Genomic DNA, 23,403 nt, shown 5'->3' on the forward strand with positions numbered 1-23,403 from the left:
TAGCAGTCAAGAACGTGCCCCACAGACATGACCACAGGCCTCTGGGATTCAGTCAGTTCTTCACCTGAGGCTTCCTCTTCCCAGGTGTGTCTGTTGACAAGATTAGCTATCAGAAAGAGTAACAGGCCTCTTTAGTTAGTTTCCTGTGACTGAGACAGGAGCCTTCAGAAATGAAGACCCAAAGATCCAGGGAAAACTCTTTTAATTCTTAGATTTGAAGAGGAATAAGCAGTTCTATGAAAATATGATGAGGCAAAAGGTGTAATAGCCTGTCCAGATTCTTCTTGGCCTTTCTCGTCAGCATTTTTCTCCCACAGATGCAGGGCAGAATCCTTCTGGAATGAGGGTTGTTTTCTCTATGTTGGTTTTGTTTTTCTGAGACAGTCTCATGTATCCCAGGCTTGCCTTCTTCAACTCAGTGCCTGGCCGAGGCTTTCCTTGGACTCCTGATACCCTTGACCCCTCCTCCCATATGCTGGAGTCATAGGCGTGGGCTCCCATGCCTGCCAGACAAGAGGGTATTATGACCTACTTTCAGACAAGGTAACTCCAACATTTTCTGCTGGCTCACGATGCACACAAAGGCAGGGATGGTCAGAGTGACCTTGCTTCTGACACGGCTTTTTATGTTACAGTAAGAGGAATGAGCAGTTAGCAAAGAAGCGTCATGGCCTGCAATGCTTAAAGTATTTATTATTCAACCCTTTATAGAAATATTTGCAACCCCCAGTCTAGACCACACTTCCTTTGACAAACTTGAACACTTGTGGAGTTTCTTCTTGATCTGGTTGTTTGTCTGGATGCTCTGTTGGTGTGCTCATCTTATGTTAAACTAAATTTAAATGCTCTCCAAACTCTTCCTCTAGATGATTTTTGTTACTGTACCATCAGACTCCTCTCCTCAGAGTTTCTTACTCTCTCTGCCCTTGAGATTTAGCACAAGATTATCTATTGTTGAGCTGTTCCATGTTCTGTGTGGTATTTGTCAGCATCCCTGGCCTCAGGGCAATGGATACTAGCAGCAGACCTGATTCCCCCTACGCCTTAGTTTTAACATTTCAAAAACATCTTTACAGATTTAGGGAGAAAAGGCCTATCTTCCTGGCAGAGTGTTTGTCCAGCATGCACAAGATCCTGAGCTCCATCCACAGTGCCTCAGTGCCAGGCACGATGGAGCATGCTTGTGACCCCATTACTTAGAAGGTAGAGAGGCAAGAGGATCAGGAGTTCAGGCTCCTGAGGAACTTCTTAGGTATATTGGGTTCTACCTGGGCTATAGGAGACCTTGTCTCAAAAACCAAGCCTAACGAAAACCAACCAACCAATCATCCAACAAACCAATTAAACAAAACAACAATAAAACCATCTGTAGACACTGGCAAATGTACTTGATCAAGAACCACTGTCCTAGATCACCAGGCTTGACATTGAACTATTAAGCTCTTCTTCTCCTTCACATCCTCAACTTGGAATCACATGTCAAGTGATTCTACTAATGGAAAAAAAGTGTTTGAGATTACCCTCCCTGTCCCTGCCACCTTAGCCTCACTGCATGATGGTTTCAAGTCTGACTTGTCCTCAAGTTCCTCCCTGCCTCTAGGTTCTTCTAGCTTTCCTACTTCCTAAGCAGGACAAGGCTCTGGCTTTGCTGAAGAATCCACTCTGATTTGTTGGATGTGAAGTGATGTGTTTATAAAGAGAGAGAGAGAGAATATGTTCTATGGGTGTATGGTGAGGTTTGGGGGAAGGCGATGTCTCAGTGGGCCCATGCCGAGGCATCCCTTCCCCCTGAGGGACCAGCCACATGACAGTATAGTATAGAATAGTTTATTCAGGGCATGGGGAGGGGAGTTATGAGGGTAGTAGACGTAGAGAAAGGCAGAGAGAGAGAGAGAGAGAGAGTCAGAGAGAGAGAGACAGAGAGACAAAGGGAGACAGAGAGAGAGACAGAGAGAGAGACAGAGAGGAAAGGAGGGAAGGAGGGAGGGAGGGAGGGAGGGAAAGAGGGAAGGAGGGGAGGAAAGAAAAGTAGAGGCTGGCCATGACCACGTGGAGTGGGGGAGGTAAGAAGGAGGGGGAGGGGAAGGGAGAAGCAAGAGGCAAGAGAGCAGCAGGTAATCAAAAGAGAGCAAGAGAGCAAGAGAGAGAGGAGGGGCAAGCAGTCTGTTTTATAGTGGGCAGGCCTACTTGGCTGTTGCCAGGTAACTGTGGGGAGGAGCATACCTGGCTGTTGCCAGGTAACTATGGGGGTGGAGTTTAGACAGAATGCTAACATGAAGTACATGATACTCCAGAAGGGTAGCCTGACCTGGGTATAGTGGTGCTTGGCTGTAATCTCAGGATTTGGGAGGTTGAGCAGGAGGATCACTGCAAACCTGAAGCTTGTCTAGGTTACATAGTAGGCTCCAGGCCAGCCAGGAGACCTCTTGACATAAAAATGAATAGCCAGGCATCATGGCTCATGCCTTTTATCCCAGCACTTGGTGGACAGAGACAGCTAGATCTCTTGAGTTCAAGGCTAGCCTAGTCTACTTGGTGAGTCCCAAGCCAGCCAGAGCTGGTCTTGACTCAAACAAATAAACAAGCACAAATACACACAACAAAGTGTTAGAATGATGTTGGGGAATGTGTCTTTTCTATGTGCTTTAGATTTCAGACTTTCTTTACAGCTTGTCAACTTGTTTCTCTGTCTTAGCCAATGCCTTAATTCTCTGATTTAAATGCTCTTTTCTGTCCTGTCTCCTTTCCATAATCTGTTTGAGTACTTCAAGAACTCAAATAGGAAGAGGAAGGGGAATCCCAAACCTGGAGGAGACCTGTTGTTGGTGATGGCTGCCTTGAATGTAGTAGCCTTTTACCTGGACCTTTAGCTTGCTCACTAGATGCTTAGCCCTAAAGACACCCTGCCAGGGACTCCATATGTGCCTGTGTGCTTCACAAAGTGGTTGATGGATGTTACCTCCCTTCTATAGAGGAGTCTGGAGTGTAGAGAGGTTAAATAATATGTCTAGGGCCATCGAACTAGGCATTGGGAGGTGGAGAGTAACTCAGCCTTCTTCTGGCTCCTTTTTTAGTGCATGTTAGTTTTCTGTATTTCCACTGGGTCTTCTGCCTAGAGTCTATTTTGTGGTGGTTATTATTGATTAATTTTCTTTTCTTGAGACACAGGGTATCATCTCATAGCTCAAACCATCCTAAAATGCACTGTATAGCCCAGTCTGACTTCCAACTCGAGATAAGCCTTCTGCCTCAGCTTCCCAAGTCCTGGCATTACAGGTGTAAGCCACCCTGTCTGGTTTCTCTATAGAGTTTTCTGTGTTTGCTTTTTGTTTGTTTTGTTCTTTCAAGACAGGGTTTCTCTGTATAACAGAGCCCTGGCTATCCTCAACTTGCTTTGTAGACCAGGCTAGCCTAGAACTCACAGATCTACCTGCCTCTGCCTCTGGAAGTCTGGAAACCACTCCAGGCCCTGTGTAGAGTTTTGAATTAGAATAGTAATGGTGTTTTAGGAGTCTTTAATGTAGAATTAAAGTGTGATCACTGATTGCTATTGAAGGCTACCAACCTCTCTTGGCTTGTGAGAAGAGGGCAGAGAATTCCTTAAGCAAAGAACTGCTTGTTTACCTTGTTAAGTATTTATTCTCTGTTCCTTCTCCTGATTCTCTTATTGTCAGCAAATACCAAGAGGCCTCTTTATTCACAAAGATTTAGATTCCCATCGACGCCTTGGATTTAATGAAGGCTGGAAAGGAAATGAGAGCTGCCGGAAAACCTTGCAGGTTTTAAACGCTCACTACAGGGGAATTCATTTTATGAAGGAAAATTCCCCAGAAGATTTTGATCTTAAGCACCCTTTAGAAGCGTATCCATGAGTCTCTACTGTCCCTCAAGGATTCTGAGAGGAACAAGGCTTGAGATTTGTTAGAATGTCAGAATGTGCTTTAAAGTGATTAAGAGCATTATTTTTAAAGGTACTTTGTTTGACTGATAGGACATCATCAAAATAAAAACTCTCTCATCATTCTTCATATCCACACAGAGAATTTGTTTGAATAAAATGATTCTGAGCAATGATCTGTTCATTTAAATAGTCAGTTTCTGGCTGTGACATGATCTGTGTCACAGCTTCTCTCTGTAGCTCTGCAGAAACACAGGGCTGTCTTTTTCCTTTCTAAGACATCCCTAGATATTATGCTATAATGTTTAATGTGTTTCACTTTAAAATGATATTGCTCGATTTCTTCTCTAAGTGTGTATGACTTTTCTTCCTTTTTAATATAAACTTTTCTTTTTGTTTTTAAAAACTTGTTTTATTTATTTACTTATTTGTAGGGGTGGGCGTGAAGGATGAGCCTCATGCCAGGGCTTGTGTATAGAGGTTAAAAGACCCCTCTTGATTTCTTCCTTCCACCACATGGGCCCCAGAGATGGAATTCAGGTCATTAGGTTTGGTGGAAGCAAGCAATTTTACCTGCTGAGCCATTTCGTAAGACCCTTGTTGGGTTTTTTTGTTGTTTTGTTTGTTTGTTTGTTTGTTCTGTTCTTCTTTGTTTTGCTGAGACAGGATCTCACTAAGTAGCTGAGGCTTACCTGGAACTTGCACTGTAGACCAGGTTGCCTTCAGATTTGTGATGATCCTCCTGTTTCTGTCTCCTGAATGCTGGGCTTACACAGGCTTGTACCACTATGCTTGAAAGTTCTAGTTTGTTTTCTGTTATAAATACTATGACCAAAAGCAACTTGGTAAAGAAAGAGTTTATTTTGGCTTATACTTCTAGGTCACAGTTCATCAATGTGGAAAGTCAGGCCAGAAACCATAGAGGAATACTGCTTACTGGCTTATTCTCCAGATCATGCTCAGTTTTCTCACCCCAAACCCACTTACCTAGGGTTGGTGCTATTCACAATGGGTTATCCTCCCTCATCAGTAAAAATAATCTCTTATAGACATGGCCATAGGCCAGTCTGGTTGAAGCAGTTCTTCATTCGAGGTTCCCCTTTCCTAGGTGACTCTAGGTTTGGTTATATCATAGTAACAATAAGAAGTAATGAGAACACTGACTTTTTTGTTGTTTTGCTTTGAGACAGGTCTCTTGTAACCCAGGAAGGCCTTGAACTTTAAATGTGGCTGAAGATAACCTTTAACTCCTGATCTCCTTGCCTCCACCTCTGGGGTTCTGAGATTATACCCCTGCACCAACACATTCAAGTCTTCTTTCGTTGAGAGAAAAGGTATCATTCCTCATACCAGGCTCATATCTGAGCAGCCTTCTAATTCAAGGAGGCTTTTGCTTAAATATAGAGTATTCCTCTGCTGGATTTTCTGAGATCAGATCTGTCCAGTAGAATTTGCTTCAATGAAGAAACTATTCTGCCTGTTCGGTATAGTGGCTACCAGCTATTGAATGCTCAATTAGTGTGTGTGTGTGTGTGTGTGTGTGTGTGTGTTGTGTGTGTGAATGTGTGTGTGTGGGTTTCCGAAGGCCAGAGAGTCCAAAGACATCAGTGTCTTCTATCTGTATCTAGTCTTTGCTACTATGTGGGTTCTACTTTTACACACCCTTTATCTCCCCTGGTTTCACTTCTTAATACTAGATAGGAGACAAGGATAGAGGGGAGAGAGAGGAGATGGGAGAGAAAACAGATAGAGGAGAAAAAAAAAAGAGATTCCTGCAACTAATTTCTTTTCTTTTGTTTCTTCTTTGACCACGGCTACTAACAAACTACAACCAATTTCCTTAAATGACCAACAACTACCTACCCTACCTCTCAGGGCCCTTGAATTTATATACCTTCTGAAAAGTTCCAGAATTCCAAATATCACACAAGCTCAGAAATTATTTGCAGCTGGCAAAACCATGCTTCTGCTAGAGCACAAGGCAAATCATAGTCAATCCAAAGCAACCCCATATGCCCACACCTGGGATTAAAACAACAACACGTTCTTATAATATTTCTGTGTTGTTTTCAAGAAACCAGAGCTCCAGGATTCTCAAAAATATCACTGTATCTATCATGCAACCTTATTGCCATGAGATGGGACTCACTCAGTGAATTGGAAACTCCCTATTTTCTGCTAGGCTGGCTGGCCAGGAAGCTCCCCAAATACTCCTGTCTTTACCCTCCTATGGTAGGACTACAGGCACTAGCAGTGGTGTCCAACTTTTTTTTTTAACATGGATGCTACCAGGGATTTGAATTCAGATCATGGTTGCTTAGAAAATGTTTTTATCCATTAAGCCATTTCTCCAGCCCTCAGTTTTAATGAATGCAAATAACTTATTGTTGTTCATAGTTTGGGTCTCTATTAGTGACAAGAGTTTGTGATTCTTCAATTCTAAGGTATATTTAAAGTTTTACTTTTTAAAGATTTAGTTTGTGTGGGTGTCGTGTGGGTTCACGAGTGTCAGCATACGTGTGTGGAAGTCAGAGGACAGTTTTCCAGGAGTCAGTTCCTTCCCTTTCATCACGTAGCTACCAGAAATTGAACTCAGGTCATCAGGCATGCTGAGCTATCTTGCTGGCCCCATACTAGATTTCTATATCATTCGATAAAACATTGCACTGAATGAGTTAAATTTACCTTTACTTTTGTCTATAAAGCATTTCATATTATTATCTTCAGTTTGATACATACTTCAAATTTGGGAGTATAGCACAGTGACCATGCTCTACTATAATAATTACGGCAGTAGACACAAGTTCAAAGTATGTGTTCCTAATCTGGAAATAAACATAAATTTTTTTTGAGTCCTGATTTGGGGAAGTAATTGAAATCTCAGAAAATTTCTACCCAGATTTGGAAATGCTGCTAACTCTGGCTGTTCTAAAACAGAGGACTCTGGGTATCTGGGAAAAGGCACTTTTCTGATTGTATCATGAATTTCTGATATAGGAGCTTCTTAGGAGCCTGAAACTGAAAATCGCTTCTATTTCCCCCATGACAATATATACTCATTTGTAAAGGACAGGAAGCATGGGAGTTAAAAACTAACTTGATGCTAGAGAGATGCCTTAGTGGTTAAGAATATTTACTGTTCTTGGAAAGGACCCAGGTTAGAGACCCCCAGAACCCACATGGTGTCTGACAGCTGTCTGTAACTCCAGTGCAGTGGATTCTACACCTCTTCTGAGCTCCATGGGTTCCTGAATACGCATGATGTACAGACATATGTACAGGCACATATACATAAAATTAAATAAGTGTTACAAGAGATAAATAAAGATGAACTTGAATGCTGGCTGCCTTGAGCTGTGACCCCATTGCCATGTTGAAAGTCCATGCTTTTGTTACTCAGACTATACACTTCTGGGGAGATGTTGGCACATGCCAGTATGCCGGTATGGTATGCCAGCACCAGTTCTTTTTTTATGGTACCGTGACTACTGCCTAGCATGAAGCCATTACTAGAAAGGCTTTTGTCTTTGCCATTTCCCCACACAGCTGGCTAGGTAAGTGATTATCCTGGGGAACCTTGACTTTGGGAATGGAAAAGACTTTATAAGAAGTGCACTAAAGCTATCTAAGAGGAAGAGAGCTGGACCTGGTATGCAGCTGTAATCCCAGCATGGGAGGCTGAAGTAGGAGAATTGACACAAGTTTGAGGCTACCATGTGATACACAGCAAGATTTTGACTTGGGTCGCGGGTAGCTTGAAGTGTAGGGACACCATGGAAATTGAGACAACAATGAAAGGCCTTCTAGAATCAGGCTAGGGCTGAGGATGTAGCTATGTTGGTAGAACACTGGCTTAGAATGCAGGAGACCCTAGGTTCAGTCCCAGCACTGCATAAGCCCCGTGTAGAAGCTCCCACCTATAATCATAGCACTTAGGAGATAGAGGTAGGAATATCAAAAGTTCAGCATCATTCTCAACTACAGAAAAGTTCACAGGTAACCTGTGCTACCCTTTTGACATGTTACCCTGTCTCAAAAGGAAAGAGAAAAGCAGGCTGATGTTCAAGGAGACTTTATCTTCACACTCAAAAAACTCTTGCTTCACTTTCCATAGTCTAACATACCCCCCCCCGCAAAAAAAAGAAATTCTAGGTCTTTAAGTGAAATATGTTTTAAAATTTGGAGTTTTATTACAAAAAATGGATCATAGAAGTAACTCTGTTGGCAAGTCATCACGTCAGTACTTAGAATGGGTCTGCTGTTCGATGATCTGGCATCCTTTGTAGTGGGTCTCATGCCTGTTTGATTCAGTCACTTTGTATTTGCTTTCATTTCAGATCATCCGTATTTCATTGGTGTCCAGTTCCATCCTGAGTTTTCCTCTAGGCCGATGAAGCCTTCCCCTCCATACCTGGGGCTGTTACTTGCAGCAACTGGGAATCTGAATGCCCACCTGCAACAGATGAGCAAACTGTCATACAGGTAACCAGCGTAATGCTCCTAGTAATAGGCCAAGATGTATGGTTACTAACAAGTTACCATTTCAAAAATTTTAGTATTGTTATGGAATTTCAGTTTTGAAAAAAAAGTATGTAGTCAAGCCTTTTGTTTTTCTGCATCCTACCTTTAGTATCATACCTAACTTTTTCCAGTGGAAAAGTCTTATAAATCATAACCCCAATGTTTTCTTCTAGCACTTTCATAGTTTAATATTCAACAATGTATTTGGACTCCATTTTCAGTTAAGGGATCTGATTTCATTTTCTTCCCTGAAAGTTGTTAAGTAAATTGGTTTTTAGTTCATGAATTTCAGTTTAGTTCGATTGACGATCCCTTGTACCTAAACTTTCGCTATTCTTTTCATTATCATAGCATTAATGGAAATCAAAATTTATATCTACCTTACTAACATTATCATTTAAAAATTTAAGGTTATATTTTGCTGATTGTAGTGGTGTATACCTGTATTCCCAGTGTTTGAGAGGCTGAGGCAGGAGGATCATGGTTTCCAGGCCTACCTGGTATACATAGCGAGTGTACATGTCTCTTGTTTGTGTTTTTAGAGACAAGGTCTCACATAGCCCAGGCTATTCTCAAACTTGCTATGTAGCCAAGGATGACCTTGAACTCTGGATCCTCCTGCCTCTAACTTCTGAGTGCTAGGGTTACAAATATGGGTTCACCACAGTTAGCCATCCTAGGCATGGAGCCCGGAGATTCATGTATACTAGGCAAGTTCTCTTATCTATTGAACTACAACTGTCTACCCTAAGATGCCCGGTCTTCATAAAACAGAAACCAAAACAAGATATAGGAGAGGAGGGAAGGTATTGCTCCGTTTTCCTAATTTCGCAGGTGAGTGGCACAGTAATTGTTAAGATCAAGGTAATGACATAATTTTCACTAAGATTTCATTACATTTAAATAATAATTTGCATAGAATTTATATCTGTATTTATTCTCATCTGAGAATATTATATGTATTGTATGTAGAAAGTTTAGAAGTGGGAGGAATTACCTGGAGTATTCCAAACTTAAGAAGGATGATTGACTGTCACAGTGACGCTATATGCTGCTTAGACTTTCACTCTCGTAATCAACCATTGCAGGATTTACATTGAGATCAGGATGAATTGGTACAAGGGGAGTCTGTGAGCGTGTGTTACATAACCCTTCTTTTTTAAAAAATAATTTTAATTTTATTTTATGTGTATTGGTGTGCGGGTATTAGATCCTCTGGAACTAGAGTTACAGACAGTTGTCAGCTGCCATGTGGGTGCTAAGAATTGAACTCTGACCCTCTGGAAGAGCAGCCAGTGCTCTTAACCGCTGAACCATCTCTCCAGTCCCCACAACCCTTCTTACAGTGGCGTTATTGTTCAGAAAAGCTCGCAGCTCTAGTACTTTTCTTTTCTGTGGGTTCATATGGGAGCAGCTTTACATGGCCTCCATGCCTGCTGCCTTACCAAACTGATAATCATTCCTTGCTGACTTTAACCAGGGTAGTGCTTTCCAGGTTAGTCTGAGGGTTACTACCATAAGGAGCAGGCTAAGGGGACTCTAGATTCTTCCTTGCTTCAGCTGGGGTCTCCAAATAGCTTAGCTTGTTTTCAGATATGAAAACATTCTCAGGCTAGAATATTGCAGATTGAAAATTCCAATGTGGAATTTCAAACCACATGTGTACTATGACATTTTATGGCTATCTTATGTTCTCTATTATTTCAGGCTCTCATGTAGGAAAAGAGGTAACAATGGAGCACGTTAGTTGGCTGAGAGAAATTATACACTCATGAGTATTTGGCTGTTTGCAAGTGTCAGCTAATAAGTGAATGCTGTGTAGTTTCTGTGGTCTAGCTGTCCTTCTACCCACCTGTTATGTGAGGACTATTGATTGTTGCATGGAGGCTGGGCGTTTGTGAATGACGCTCATCCATAGATGAGCACTTGCCTGAAACTCCTGAGCCAGATATAGTGTAAGAGAGAAGAAAAGCCTTTGTAATGGTGGTCATTGTAATTTCAGCCAACTTGTAGGCCTCCATGGGTCTTTATGAATCAAAAGTTGGTGCCTTCCCTTATGGGTAGACAGCATTCCGTTTATCCTTGTCTGGCTGGCTATCTAGCACACAGGTTGCTCTCCACTAAAGTCGTAGGTGCAAGCAGCACAGGAAGATGGTCCAAACCTGATATGTTGCAGGGATCTCAAGAATGGCGACTACTGGCAGGTGTGGCTGCACATACCTGTAAATCCCAGCACTGCAGAGACTAGAGGATTACTCAACACTCAGTGCTGCTCTAGTCTCCACTGTTGATTCCGAGCCAGCCAGGGCTACATATCAAGACCCTGCCTCCAGAAGGCAAAATAATCCCCCAAACAGTCTAGGAGGTGCAGCTCAGTTGTGGAATGTTGTCCAGCATGTGTGAAGCCTGCGGTTTTATCCCTAGCACTATCTAAACCAGGCATGATGATGCATACATATAATCCCAGCACTTTGGAAGTGGAACCAAGAGGATCAGAAGTTCAAGGTCATCAGAGCTAGCCTGGGCTACAGGAAACCTTGTCTCAATCAATCAATCAATCAATCAGAGAAACAAACAAAATCAATCAATCAATCAGACAAACAAACAAACAAACTCGACCCTCCAAAAACAACAAATGAATTCCCTAAAACACAGGAATGGTGACTAATAATCCTGTGACAGGCAGCAGGGTTCCAGTGACTGTTGGCCTCAGCTGCTCCCTGGCACCTCTGCAGCATTACTGAGTTTTTGAAAGGGTGACTGCTTTGCTGGCCACTCTGATATGAGCTGACTTAGAGCTCTTACACACGTTTCTTTCAAACATGCTAACTACTTGTAATCAGCTTGAACATGAACGCTGGAAGAATGACTTCCTTCCCCTGAAATTGTCTGTGACGATACATAACCCTGTGGTACTTGGGCAGCCTATGTCTTCAACGTGCAAAATCTTTGGCTTTAATAAGAACACGTGAGCTGTAACCTCTGCATTCTGTCCAGTGAAGAATATTTATCATTCCACACTGGGGGATTGTAGTAAGAATATTATTTGGGGGATTTAGAGTTGGTGAACTAAATTGTCAGCTTCTTGGTTATCTCTGCGGAATGCCAGCAGTTCTAAAGGACTATTTCTTCCTAGTTTTATTTAGGATTACAGTAGTTGGTTCAGAATGGGCATAATCATTCTAGGGTAGTTTTTTTTTTTTTTAAAAAAAAACTTTTTAATGAATTGTTGAAAAGTACGTGCAAAATCAGGCCAGAGAGATAGATAGCTTAGTGAGAAAAGGCACTTGCTGCCTAACCTGACAATCTGAATTTGGTCCCCAGGACCCATCTGGTGGAAGAAGAGAAATGACTCCCACAAATTGTCCTTTGACCTCCACACATGCATTCTCCCCAAAATGTAATTTACCAGTACATGCATGATGGTACATATTTTTAATTCAAGCATTCAGGAGGTGAAGGAAGGCACAGCTCTAACTTTAAGGCTACCCTTGTCTGCTATTGAGTTCAGGCCAACCAGGGCTACATAGTGAGACCATGCCTCAAAAAAAAAAAAAGAAAGGGGAGGAGGAGGAAGAAAAGGAGGAAGAAGAAAAAGAAAAGGAAGAGGAGGAAAGAAAAAAAAAGGAAGAAAGATAGCCACCACCACGGAGTGTCGTGGTTCACACCTATAATCCTAGCACTTGCAAGGTTGAGGTAGGTGAGTCACCATGGGTTTGAGGCCAACTTGAGCTAATTGTTTCAAAATACAAAACAAAAAAACTCAAACTAAGAGCCTTGCTTTGAGGGTCCCACTTAAGTATACCTAGACGTTTAGTAATTCTGGAGTCAAAATCAGAGTGAAGTTGTATTCACAGCTAGTATTTATTTATGACAGTGACACCATGTACATGCACACAGGGATCAGTCAGGGACAAGATGGAAATAGCTTATACAAGTCCATTTGTAGGTTTCCTTGGCTCCCTTAATCCCTTCTGTGATATCATTGAGCACACCCTCATTCCAGCACTGATGTGGGGTATGTATGTGTGTGTGTGTGTGTGTGTGTGTGTGAGTGTGTGATTGTGTATGTGTTATTTCTGCCCATAGAATTTCATTTTAAACTTGGAGTTGAGATGTTTTTACTGAGTCCTGGTTACACAGATGTTCTCTGTCTAACATCTATCAAAATTCTAGATTCCCAGAAGAAAAGCAGTGTTCTTTGTTAATCATATTATACAAACAATGTAGACTCCCCCCCCCCCCCCAAGCAACCTGATTCAACTTAGTAGTGGAGAATTCATTCTGAAAGCCAACAGCTACAGACTGACCCTACACACCTTTTGAAAGATGGCAGCTTTCAGGTTAATTCTTTTTGGGTATCCTCTCTACTTTCCTGGCTTTTTTTGATGCAGGGTTTCATTCTATAGTCCAGGCTGGCCTGGAACTTGTTGCAGTGTCCTTGTCTCAGCGTTAGAATTATCGGGGTAAAGCACAGCACGTGGCTTGTGGCAACAGTATTTTCTGGCTGAAATATCTAATGAAGAGCCCCACCAGGATTCATATTTTATAGGACATCAAACTAGGGAAGTGGAAGACATTATTTGGAGTGAGATAGATCTAAGAATATTTTTTTAATGTGTCGACTTGGGCTCAGGCTGTAGTTGTGTGGCATGCTTGTTTGGCATATACAAGGCTTTGTTTGGGATTGAGCCCCAGTATTGAAGAAATAAAAAAAAAATCTATGGGAGAAACACATATCTTTTAAAATATAGAGCTATGCATTTTTTGTGTACTCTGTGACTTCAAGAAGGATGTGTCAGTTTGGGATATAAGGACATTATTGCTGGCTAGCTTCGGTTTTTTGTAATCACGATTTCCCTTGAATCCTTTGATTTAATCTTCATTCTTCATTTATTCTGCAGATATGTCCAGCCTTTTGACATTGTGACAGGACTTTTTAAAAAGCTGGCAAAAAATCATGTTTTAAAAGTACATTTGTGATTTCATATTAGGCTGAATTTACAGCTCTCTTCGACCAAGGTTGGACACTCCTACCATATGAGTATTAAAACCTAATAATTCCTGATTTAGAGAAACTGAAGAGAAAAACACTGGAAAATTTGCTAACACATATGCTTGAAAGTGTATATATACATATATATATATATATATATATATATATATATATACACACACACACACACACACACACACTTTGGTTGTATATATAACCAAGTTGGTGGTTAACAAACTTATGAGCAAATGGAAAAGCTGGGAGAGTCAAGGGTAAGCAGAAACTCTGCAAGTCTACTTCTGTCACAGTGACATCCAGTTGTAAATAAAATCCTTCTTTACTTGACTTTGGGCATCAGCTATCAAAAGCCTCAAGAGAACAATTCTCTGATAAGATACAGTAGATACTTTGTACCAAGGCTTAGAAGACTATCATTCACAAGCCAAGTTTGGCCCAATCTTTTTTCTTTTTTGTATGGGGCAAACTAAAATGATTTTTTAAAAAATATTTTTAAAAGATTATAATATAAAGACATTTATGATTGAGATATGTAGCCTATAAAATCTGATACTTCCTAGTATTTGGAGGAAGCTTGCTGACTTGTTTTTGTATCATTAGTTACCTTTGTGCAGAAAAAAAAGTCATGGTTAAGGAAAAGAGATAGGCTCCCTCTTTGTCCTATAAGTACAACATTGCAAAAATAACCACTCTTTTTAAAAATAGACTTTATTTAAGCCAGAAAAAGAGGATAAAACTGAGCTTCTAAGACAGCTGAGTAATATTTTATTTTAGGTTTAGGACCTTGGAGCGTGTCTCCAAACAACATTTACTATGTTTTGTTCAGAGAAATGATCTTTTCATAGCAAAACAAGAGGCAGAGTAGTATTAAAAATAATAGAGAAGACACTTGTTGATGCACTGTATTCGCTTGACTGTTGTACACCAAACTCAAAAGTCAGAACTATTTCATAATTAAAAGGGTTCTTAAAGGGAGTGTGTTACTGAATTCTGGCTCTTCCGTTCCCTTACTCCCTCTGGACTGGACTCCTAGTGTAGTAACTCCATTGTCTTCTTTGTATTTGCCATTGCTACTTAATTTTTTTGAGTGACACTGAGGATTGAATCCAGCCAGGGCTCTGTACATTCCCCGCCCCCTGCTTGGGCTACATCCCAGCCTACTGTGATACCTTAATCTTTGAATCCTGGAGGCAGGCAACAAGAGAAGGAACCCATTTCACTCATGTTGTCTGTCTTTCTAAATCACATGCTGACTCCTAACTTGAGAAGAGTTACTTTTCTGTTGACTTCTAGATATAATGTTACAAAAAAATTTGGGGGAAAATATACCTGTAAGCTCAACAACCTAATACAATCGCTGTATTCATACTATCTTTTAGCTTTGTAGAAAGGTCTAATGTATACCAGACTAGCTTCTAACTCAATAAATAGCTGAAAATTACCTTGAATTCCTCTCCCTAACTCCCTGGTACGGAGATTGCAGGCTTATACTACCATACTTGGTAAGTGATGCTGAAGACTGATTGAACCTGAGGTTCTGCCCATGCTAGGCAAGTGTTAAATTATGCTACAAGTAAATGTGGCCTGAGCTTTCAGACCCTAAGCTCTAAGGTTGGGATAGGACTTAATGAATTCAAAGCCAAGTCTTTGTTACTGAATGAGTGTGACCGCATCTTTCTCTGCACTGGTTTCTTTATAAAAAGTTTCTGTGGAGCCATGCAGGTAGTTGTCTATGAGTTCAAGGCCAGCCAGGGATACACAGTGAGACCTTATCTGAAAAAAAGGGGACTGGAAGCTGTGGATTAATGAGGCCTGGACTGTACCCTAACAATACACACCACATACAGTCCACCCACACAAGATAAAATTTCTTTTTTTATTGGATATTTTATTTACATTTCAGATGTGATCCCATTTCCCCCCCAAACAGGAAACCCCTATCCCATCCCCCCTCCTGCTTCTAGGAGGATGTGTCCTCACCCACCCACTTCCACCTCCCCACCCACGAATTCTCCCACACTGGGGCATTCAGCCGTCACTGGACCAAGGACTTCCTCTCCCACCTATGCCCGACAATGCCATCCTCCCTTACATATACAGCTGGAGCCATGGGTCCCTCCCTATGTGCTCCCAGGCTGGTGGTTTAGACCCTGGAAGCTATGGTTGGTTGGTGTTGTTGCTCTCCCCAAGGACCACAAACCCTTTCAGTTCCTTCAGTCTTCTCTCTCATTCTTCCATTGGGAACCCCATGATCAATTCAATGGTTAGCTGTGAGCATCACCTCTGTATATGGTAGGCTCTGGCAGAACTAAGGAGACAGCTATATCAGACTCCTGTCAGCATGCACTTCCTGGCATCCACATAAGCATCTAGCTTTGATGACTGCACATGGGATGGATACCAAGGTGGAAGAGTCTCCAGACGGCCCCTCCTTCAGTTTCTGTCCCTCACTTTGTCTCCATATTTGCTCCTGTGAGTATTTTGTTACTCCTTCTAAGAAGGACCAAAGCACCCACACTTTGGTCTTCCTTCTTCATGAGCTTCATGTGGTCTGTGAGTTGTATCTTGGTTATTGCTAGCTTTTGGTCTAATATCCACTTATCAGTGAGTGCATACCATGTGTGTTCTTTTGTGTCTGGGTTATCTCACTCAGGATGATATTTTCTAGCTCTGTCCATTTTCCTAAGAATTTCATGAATTCATTGTTTTTAATAGCTGAGTAATACTCCATTGTGTAAATGTACTACATTTTCTGTATCCATTCCTCTGTTGAGGGACATCTGGGTTCTTTCCAGATTCTGGCTATTATAAATAAGGCTGCTATGAACATAGTAGCACATGTGTCCTTGTTATATGTTAGGGCATCATCTGGGCATATGCCCAGGAGTGGTATAGCTGGGTCCTCAGGTATTGCTAAGTCCAATTTTCTGAGGAACCGCCAGACTGATTTCCAGAGTGGTTGTACCAGCTTGCAATCACACCAACAATGGAGGAGTGTTCCTTTTTCTCCACATCCTTGCCAGCGTCTGCTATCACCTGAGTTTTTGATCTTAGCCATTCTGGCTGGTGTGAGATGGACTCTCAGGGTTGTTTTGATTTACATTTCCCTGATGACTAAAGATGTTGTACATTTCTTTAGGTGCTTCTTGGCCATTCAATATTCCTCAGTTGAAAATTCTTTGTTTAGCTCTGTACCCTATTTTTTAATAGGGTTATTTGGTTGTCTGGAATTCTTTGAGTTTTTTCTTGAGTTCTTTGTATATATTGAATATTAGCCCTCTAATGTAGGGCTGGCAAAGATCTTTTCCCAATCTGTTGGTTGCCGTTTTGTCCTATTGACAGTGTCCTTTGCCTTACAGAAAAGCTTTGCAATTTTATGAGGTCCCATTTGTCAATTCTTGATCTTAGAGCATAAGCCATTGGTGTTCTGTTCAGGAACTTTCCCCTGTGCCCAAGTGTTCGAGGGTCTTCCCCATCTTCTCTTCTATTAGTTTCAGTGTATCTGGTTTTATGTGAAGGTCCTTTATCCACTTGGATTTGAGCTTTGTACAAGGAGATAAGAATGGATCGATTTGCATTCTTCTACATGCTGACCTCCAGTTGAACCAGCACCATTTGTTGAAAATGCTGTCTTTTTTCCACTGGACAGTTTTAGCTCCTTTGTCAAAGATCAAGTGACCATAGGTGTGTGGGTTCATTTCTGGGCCTTCAGTTCTATTCCATTGATAGTCCTGCCTGTCTCTGTTCCAATAGCATGCAGTTTTTATCACTATTGCTTTGTAGTACAGCTTGAGGTCAGGGATGGTGATTCCCCCAGAAGTTCTTTTATTGTTGAGAATAGTTCTCACTATCCTGGTTTTTTTTTTTGTTATTCCAAATCAATTTCCAAATTGCTCTTTCTATCTTTATGAAAAATTGATTTGGAATTTTGATGGGGATTGCATTGAATCTCTAGATTAGTTTTGGCAAAATAGCCATTTTTACTATATTAATCCTGCCAATCCATGAGCATGGGAGATCTTTCCATCTTCTGAGATCTTCTTCAATTTCTTTCTTCAGAGTCTTGAAGTTCTTGTCATACAGATCTGTCATTTGCTTGGTTAGATTCACACCAAGGTATTTTATATTATTTGTGAGTATTGTGAAGGGTGTCATTTCCCTAATTTATTTCTCAGCCTGTTTATCCTTCGAATAGAGGGAGGCTACTGATTTGTTTGAGTTGATTTTATAACCAACCACTTTGCTGAAGTTGTTTATCAGGTTTAGGAGTTCTCTGGTGGAAGTTTTAGGGTCACTTAAGTATACTATCATATCATCTGCAAATAGTGAAATTTTGACTTCTTACTTTCCTATTTGTATCCCTTTGACTTCCTTTTGTTGTCTAATTGCTCTGGCTAGGATTTCAACTACTATATTGATTAGATAGATAGAGAGAGTGGGCAGCCTTGTCTAGTCCCTGATTTTTGTGGGATTGCTTCAAGTTTCTTTTCATTTAGTTTGATGTTGGCTACTGGTTTGCTGTAAATTGCTTTTACTATGTTTAGGTATGGGCCTTGATTTCCTGATCTTTCCAAGACTTTTACCATGAAGGGGCATTGAATTTTGTCAAATGCTTTCTCAGCATCTAGTGAGATGATCATGTGGGTTTTTTTCTTTGAGTTTGTTTATATAGTGGATTATGTTGATGGATTTCCAAATATTGAACCATCCCTGCGTTCCTGGGATAAAGCCTACTTGATCATGATGGATGATTGTTTTGATATGTTTTTGAATTCGGTTTGCCAGAATGTTATTGAGTATTTTTTCATTGATATTCATAAGGGAGATTGGTCTGAAGTTCTCTTTCTTTGTTGGGTCTTTGTGAGGTTTAGGTATGAATGTAATCTTGGCTTCATAGAACAAATTGAGTAGTGGTCCTTCTGTTTCTATTTTGTGGAATAGTCTACAGAGAATTGGTATTAGGTCTTCTTGGAAGGTCTGATAGAGTTCTGCACTAAAATCATCTGGTCCTGGGCTTTTTTTGGTGGGGAGACTGTTAATGACTACTGATATTTCTTTAGGGCTTATGGAACTGTTTAGATGGTTTATTTGCTCCTGATTTAACTTTGGTACCTGGTATCTGTCTAGGAAATTGTCCATTTCATCCAGATTTTCCAGTTTTGTTGAGTATAATCTTTTGTAGTAGGATCTGATGATTTTTTAATTTCCTCAGTTTCTGTTATGTCTCCCTTTTCAGTTCTGATTTTGTTAATTTGGATACTGTCTCTGTGTCCTCTGGTTAGTCTGGCTAAGGGTTTATCTATCTTGATGATTTTCTCAAAGAACCAGCTCCTGGTTTTGTTGATATTTTATATAGTTCTTTTTGTTTCTACTTGGTTGATTTCAGCCCTGAGTTTGATTATTTCCTACTGTCTACTCCTTTTAGGAGTATTTGGTTCTTTTTGTTCTAGAGCTTTCAGATGTGCTGTCAAGTTGTTAGTAAATGCTGTCTCCAGTTTCTTTTTGTAGGCACTTAGAACTATGAGTTTTCCTCTTAGCACTGCTTTCATGGAGTCCCACAAGTTTTGGTATGATGTGTCCTCATTTTCATTAAATTCTAAAAAGTCTTTAATTTCTGTATTCCTTGCCCAAGTCATTGAGTAGAGCATTGTTCAGTTTCCACATGTATGTGGGTTTTCCATTGTTTTTGTTATTATTGAAGACCAGCCTTAGTCTGTGGTGATCTGATAAGATGCAAGGGATTATTTCAGTCTTTTTGTATCTGTTGAGGCCTGTTTTGTGACCAATTATATGGTCTATTTTGGAGACGGTATCATGAGGTGCTGAGAAAAAGGTATATTCTTTTGTTTTTGGATGAAATGTTCTATAGATATCTGTTAAATCCATTTGGTTAATAACTTCTGTTAATTTCACTGTGTCTCGGTTTAGTTTCTGTTTCCATGATCTATCCATTGCTGAGAGTGGGGTGTTGAAGTCCCCCACTATTATTGTATGAGGTGCAATGTGTGCTTTGAGCTTTAGTAAAGTTTCTTTTATGTATGTGGGTGCCCTTGGATTTGGAGCATAGATGTTCAGAATTGAGAGTTCACCTTGGTAGATTTTTTTTCCTTTGATAAGTATAAAGTGTTCTTCTTTATGTTTTTTGATTACTTTTGGTTGAATGTCTGCTTTATTCAAAATTAGAATGGCTACTCCAGCTTGTTTCTTGGAACCATTTGCTTGGAAAATTGTTTTCCATCCTTTTACTCTGAGGTAGTTTTTGTCTTTGTCACTGAGGTGCATTTCCTGTATGCAACAAAATTCTGGGTCCCATTTAAGATAAAATTTCTTAGTTTACATGGTAATAATGACTATAAAGTTTCTTATTGTATGCAAATCATTTAGCAAAGTGCTTGGTGTATGATAGGAACTTAGTTGTTGTTGTTGTTGATGATAATATTAGTATTAATTTTAACCTTAGTTCCAGTCACCTTCATCTTTTTATCTACTATGAATCCTCCTGCACGGACTTTCTGCCTCTATTTTTGTCTCCTCCTAATCCTCCTAATCTGTCTTCTGCCATTAGAATAGTCTTGCCACATGACTCTGGAGCTCAAAACCCTCAATGGCTTACCTTGGCCTATGGCATATCATGCACATAAATCCATATAGAATACCTCAAAGTCTCAAAAACTCTCCAGAGGGGTTTAATGCCTTTGCCTCCTGGCTATTGATAAGTATTCTGGACCTTCTTAGTGAGAGAGAATGCAGATCTATATCCTATTAGGATGTCAGCTCATGGGGTTTGTGAAGGTGGGCTTAGGGCTGAGGGGCCACTGTACTATATTAGCACTCTGTCTTGCTCTCTCTAAGCCTTAGAGTTTAAGGCATGCCTGCCTCACTTTGCCTGCTCTGAACCAGAGTCAGATGCACTCCCCTGCATCAGTTTCCAGTACGCTCTGAACTTTATGCTGTGGGGATGATTTTGATGGTAAAGTTGATGCTCCTGGATCTGCCATTCATTAGAGAGTTGTGTCCAAGTTGCCATTGTCTATCCTTAGGGCTACTGTGAAGAATAGTTAACATGAGGCTTGGTACCCTTTATCAAAAGACTGGTTGCCCTTTCTTTTGGTACTCTCCTTTGTTATATTTCAAGCAAAAGGGAATTGAGAAAGAAAGCCCAACCTCTTTTGTTGTTGTTTTGTGCAGTTCTTTTCAACATTTTTCCAACTCTCACCCCCACCCCTGTGATTGTTGAGGGTTTTTTTTCTCCCAGGTAAATTATTGTTAATAAATCACATCTGAGTACTCCTTCTTTGGGGGGATTATGCATTGGTTAAAAGATGCACTTTATAGATTGTGCTTCACAGTGGTGTTGATAATATGGCTGTCAGCCAGGGATGGAGTTCATACTGATACAGACTTCTGTGCTTTTAAAGGCCTGACTAGGTTATTGTCTCCTGTTTACTATGAGATGCAAAACTCATTTGGATCATACTAAGTTTTTTTTCTTCCCTTGCTGTTGTGTTTTATGGCTTCCAAGGAACTTTCAAGAAAGAAGGAAGTGTAGCAGTAACAATGCCTTGGGGAAAACTGTGCATGGTTGTGTGTTTGGAAAACACACTTTTTTACATGAAATGGATTTTGATACAAAGTACTATAGGAGTGAAAACATGCTGGGAGTCTGAATTTTGCCATTAAATTCATCTTTAAATTCTATTTACCTCTTTCTATTAATAGAGAAGACGTGATTTAATGTTTGCTTCAGGGTAGCATAAAAGGTAGAATATATGGAGTGCCACTGCACCCTTTCCCTAGCGTCTTGGGATGTTTTCATATACTGGCAATTTATTAGGAGTCAGGAGTTATTGACAGACAGGTTAGCCATTCATTTTAAATCAGTACTATACACTAAAACCTTCTCAAATGATAGAAGTGTTTTGTCAGTTGGCGGAGTGCTTGCCTAGTACGTATGACGCCCTGGCTTCCATCCCCAGCACCACATAAACCAGGTTTCATAGACCACATCTGCAGTCTAGCACTTAGGAGGTGGAGGCAGGAAGATCAGAAATTCAAGGATATCCTTGACTATGTGGTTGGTTTGAGAGCAGCATGAGCTGCAAAAGACTGTCTCAAAAACAAACATGGAGCCCATTGTGGTCAAGCCTTGAAAGTCAAAGTAGTGTCCTAGGATTGCAAGTTCCACCTAGACTGAAAGTGATGGGTTTTATTTTGCCACTGTTAGAACCTGAGGCAGAGAGGGCTGTGAACAGAGCACCCTGTCTTTGTGCCACTTGGAGGTGGAAGGCAGCCCTCCTGCTTCCGTATTACCCAAGCCCCCCTCCCCTGTCCTCTCACATAGCCTACTTCACATATGTCCCAGTCCCTTGCCTTGGTCAAGCATTATAGATTACTTGTGAACGAAGCCTACTTCTTAATGCAAGACCTCCCGCTCCCTTGGAAGCCTTTAAAAGATTCCTTGCTCTATTGATGGAACTCTAGCTTCTTACTTCAGATCCCCAGAGAAATGTCTTGAATAAAAGATAGTTTGACTCAGCCTCCCCCCCCCCACTTCTTTTCTTTTTCCTCGAACCTAACAATCATTAAAAGAAATGGTTTCCATAGACTACTTTTTTTTAAAAGGGAGTTTTGGGAGACATGCTCATGAGAGATATTTGCTATGATTTCAATTAACCATTCACAGCAAGGCCCTTCAAAACACTTTTTGAGGAAATAATGACAATCATGACTACTACAGTGATTTTATTTTTTTTAAGAAATCATTTAATAGTTTTTTTTTTAAAGTTCACTCAATACGTTTTTATTTTGCATGTGTGCGTGCATGTCTTGAGAGGCCAACCTTTAAGAGTCAGTACCCTTCCTTTCACCAAGGGGTTCTTTGGCATGCATCTTTACCTGCTGAGCCATCTGGCTGGCCCCATTAGTTTTAAATCAATACTATCCATTAAAACTTTCTCAAACGATGGACATGTTCAATAATCTGCCCAATTCAAAAATGGCAGTCGTTAGCCAGACTTGGCTGTAAAGCACGTGAAGTTAGGAGTACAAGTAAGGAAGGGAATCTTTAATTCCATTCGATTCTAAGTGTTTTAAACTTAGATAGCCACTGTGGCTTGTACTTATATTGGATAGTTTTAAAGCTTTGTCTTCCAAAAGGTAACAAGAGATACACATGTCTGTTTTGTGACACTTAATAGAATTTAATATGCAAGACCATGGTATTTAGCTGGGCATAGTGCTGGCTTTTACTACCATAATCAAGAAGCTGAGGCAGAAGGATGGTGAGTTTGAGGCTTTGTGATCTACACTGCAAAATAATTTCCCATAGACAATAATAAAAGACCCTAAATATGTATGTCTGCGTATTATTAAAAAAGATAGGTTACTCTTGAAATTGAGCCAATATATCTTTAAGTGAAATATACCTATGTGCATATCTAGCTTATGACTGACTCTGTTTGTTTTGTGTGAAACAAAAATAATCCCCTAAATCATACAGGGCCCAGAGTGTTGTTCATGTTTTCTAGTTTGTTGCAGGAGCCAGTGTTGTTTTGTGTTTGTCTGATGACCCACATTTTATTTCTAGCACTTGTTTTTCTCCCTCCGGATGCCCTAAATCAGCAAGTTTAGCTGTAATTATTTATTTATTTATTTATTTATTTATTTATTTATTTATTTATTTATTTTTTGGTTTTTCCAGACAGGGTTTCTCTGTGTAGTCCTGACTGGTCTTGAACTCAGAAATCCACCTGTCTCTGCCTCCCAAGTGCTGGGATTAAAGGCGTGCGCCACCACTGCCCGGTGAGTGTCATAGTTTATTGACCTACCTACTCTCAGAACACTTAGGGGGAAAACTATTAACCTCAGAGATGAATAAATTCAAGCTGAGCCTCAATTTGCTTGACTTGGGTTGTTGCATTTTAATGAATTGACAATTGGGAAAGACAACTGTCAGAGAGGAAATGAGAGC

General features: G+C 40.5%; 1 protein-coding gene across 4 annotated transcripts in view; it reads left to right on the forward strand.

Annotated features, from left to right (window-relative positions):
- Ctps2 (CTP synthase 2) overlaps positions 1 to 23,403 on the forward strand; it is a 117,475-nt gene that overhangs the window by 87,110 nt on the left and 6,962 nt on the right. For all 4 annotated transcript variants that reach the window (XM_028761967.1, XM_028761973.1, XM_028761977.1 and 1 more), the window contains exon 17: positions 8,236 to 8,380. In XM_028761967.1, coding sequence (XP_028617800.1) covers positions 8,236 to 8,380 — 145 coding nt within the window. The remainder of the gene's footprint in view (positions 1 to 8,235; positions 8,381 to 23,403) is intronic.

The sequence above is a fragment of the Grammomys surdaster genome, unplaced genomic scaffold (assembly GCF_004785775.1).
Source record: "Grammomys surdaster isolate TR1022 unplaced genomic scaffold, NIH_TR_1.0 131, whole genome shotgun sequence".
NCBI lineage: Eukaryota > Metazoa > Chordata > Mammalia > Rodentia > Muridae > Grammomys > Grammomys surdaster.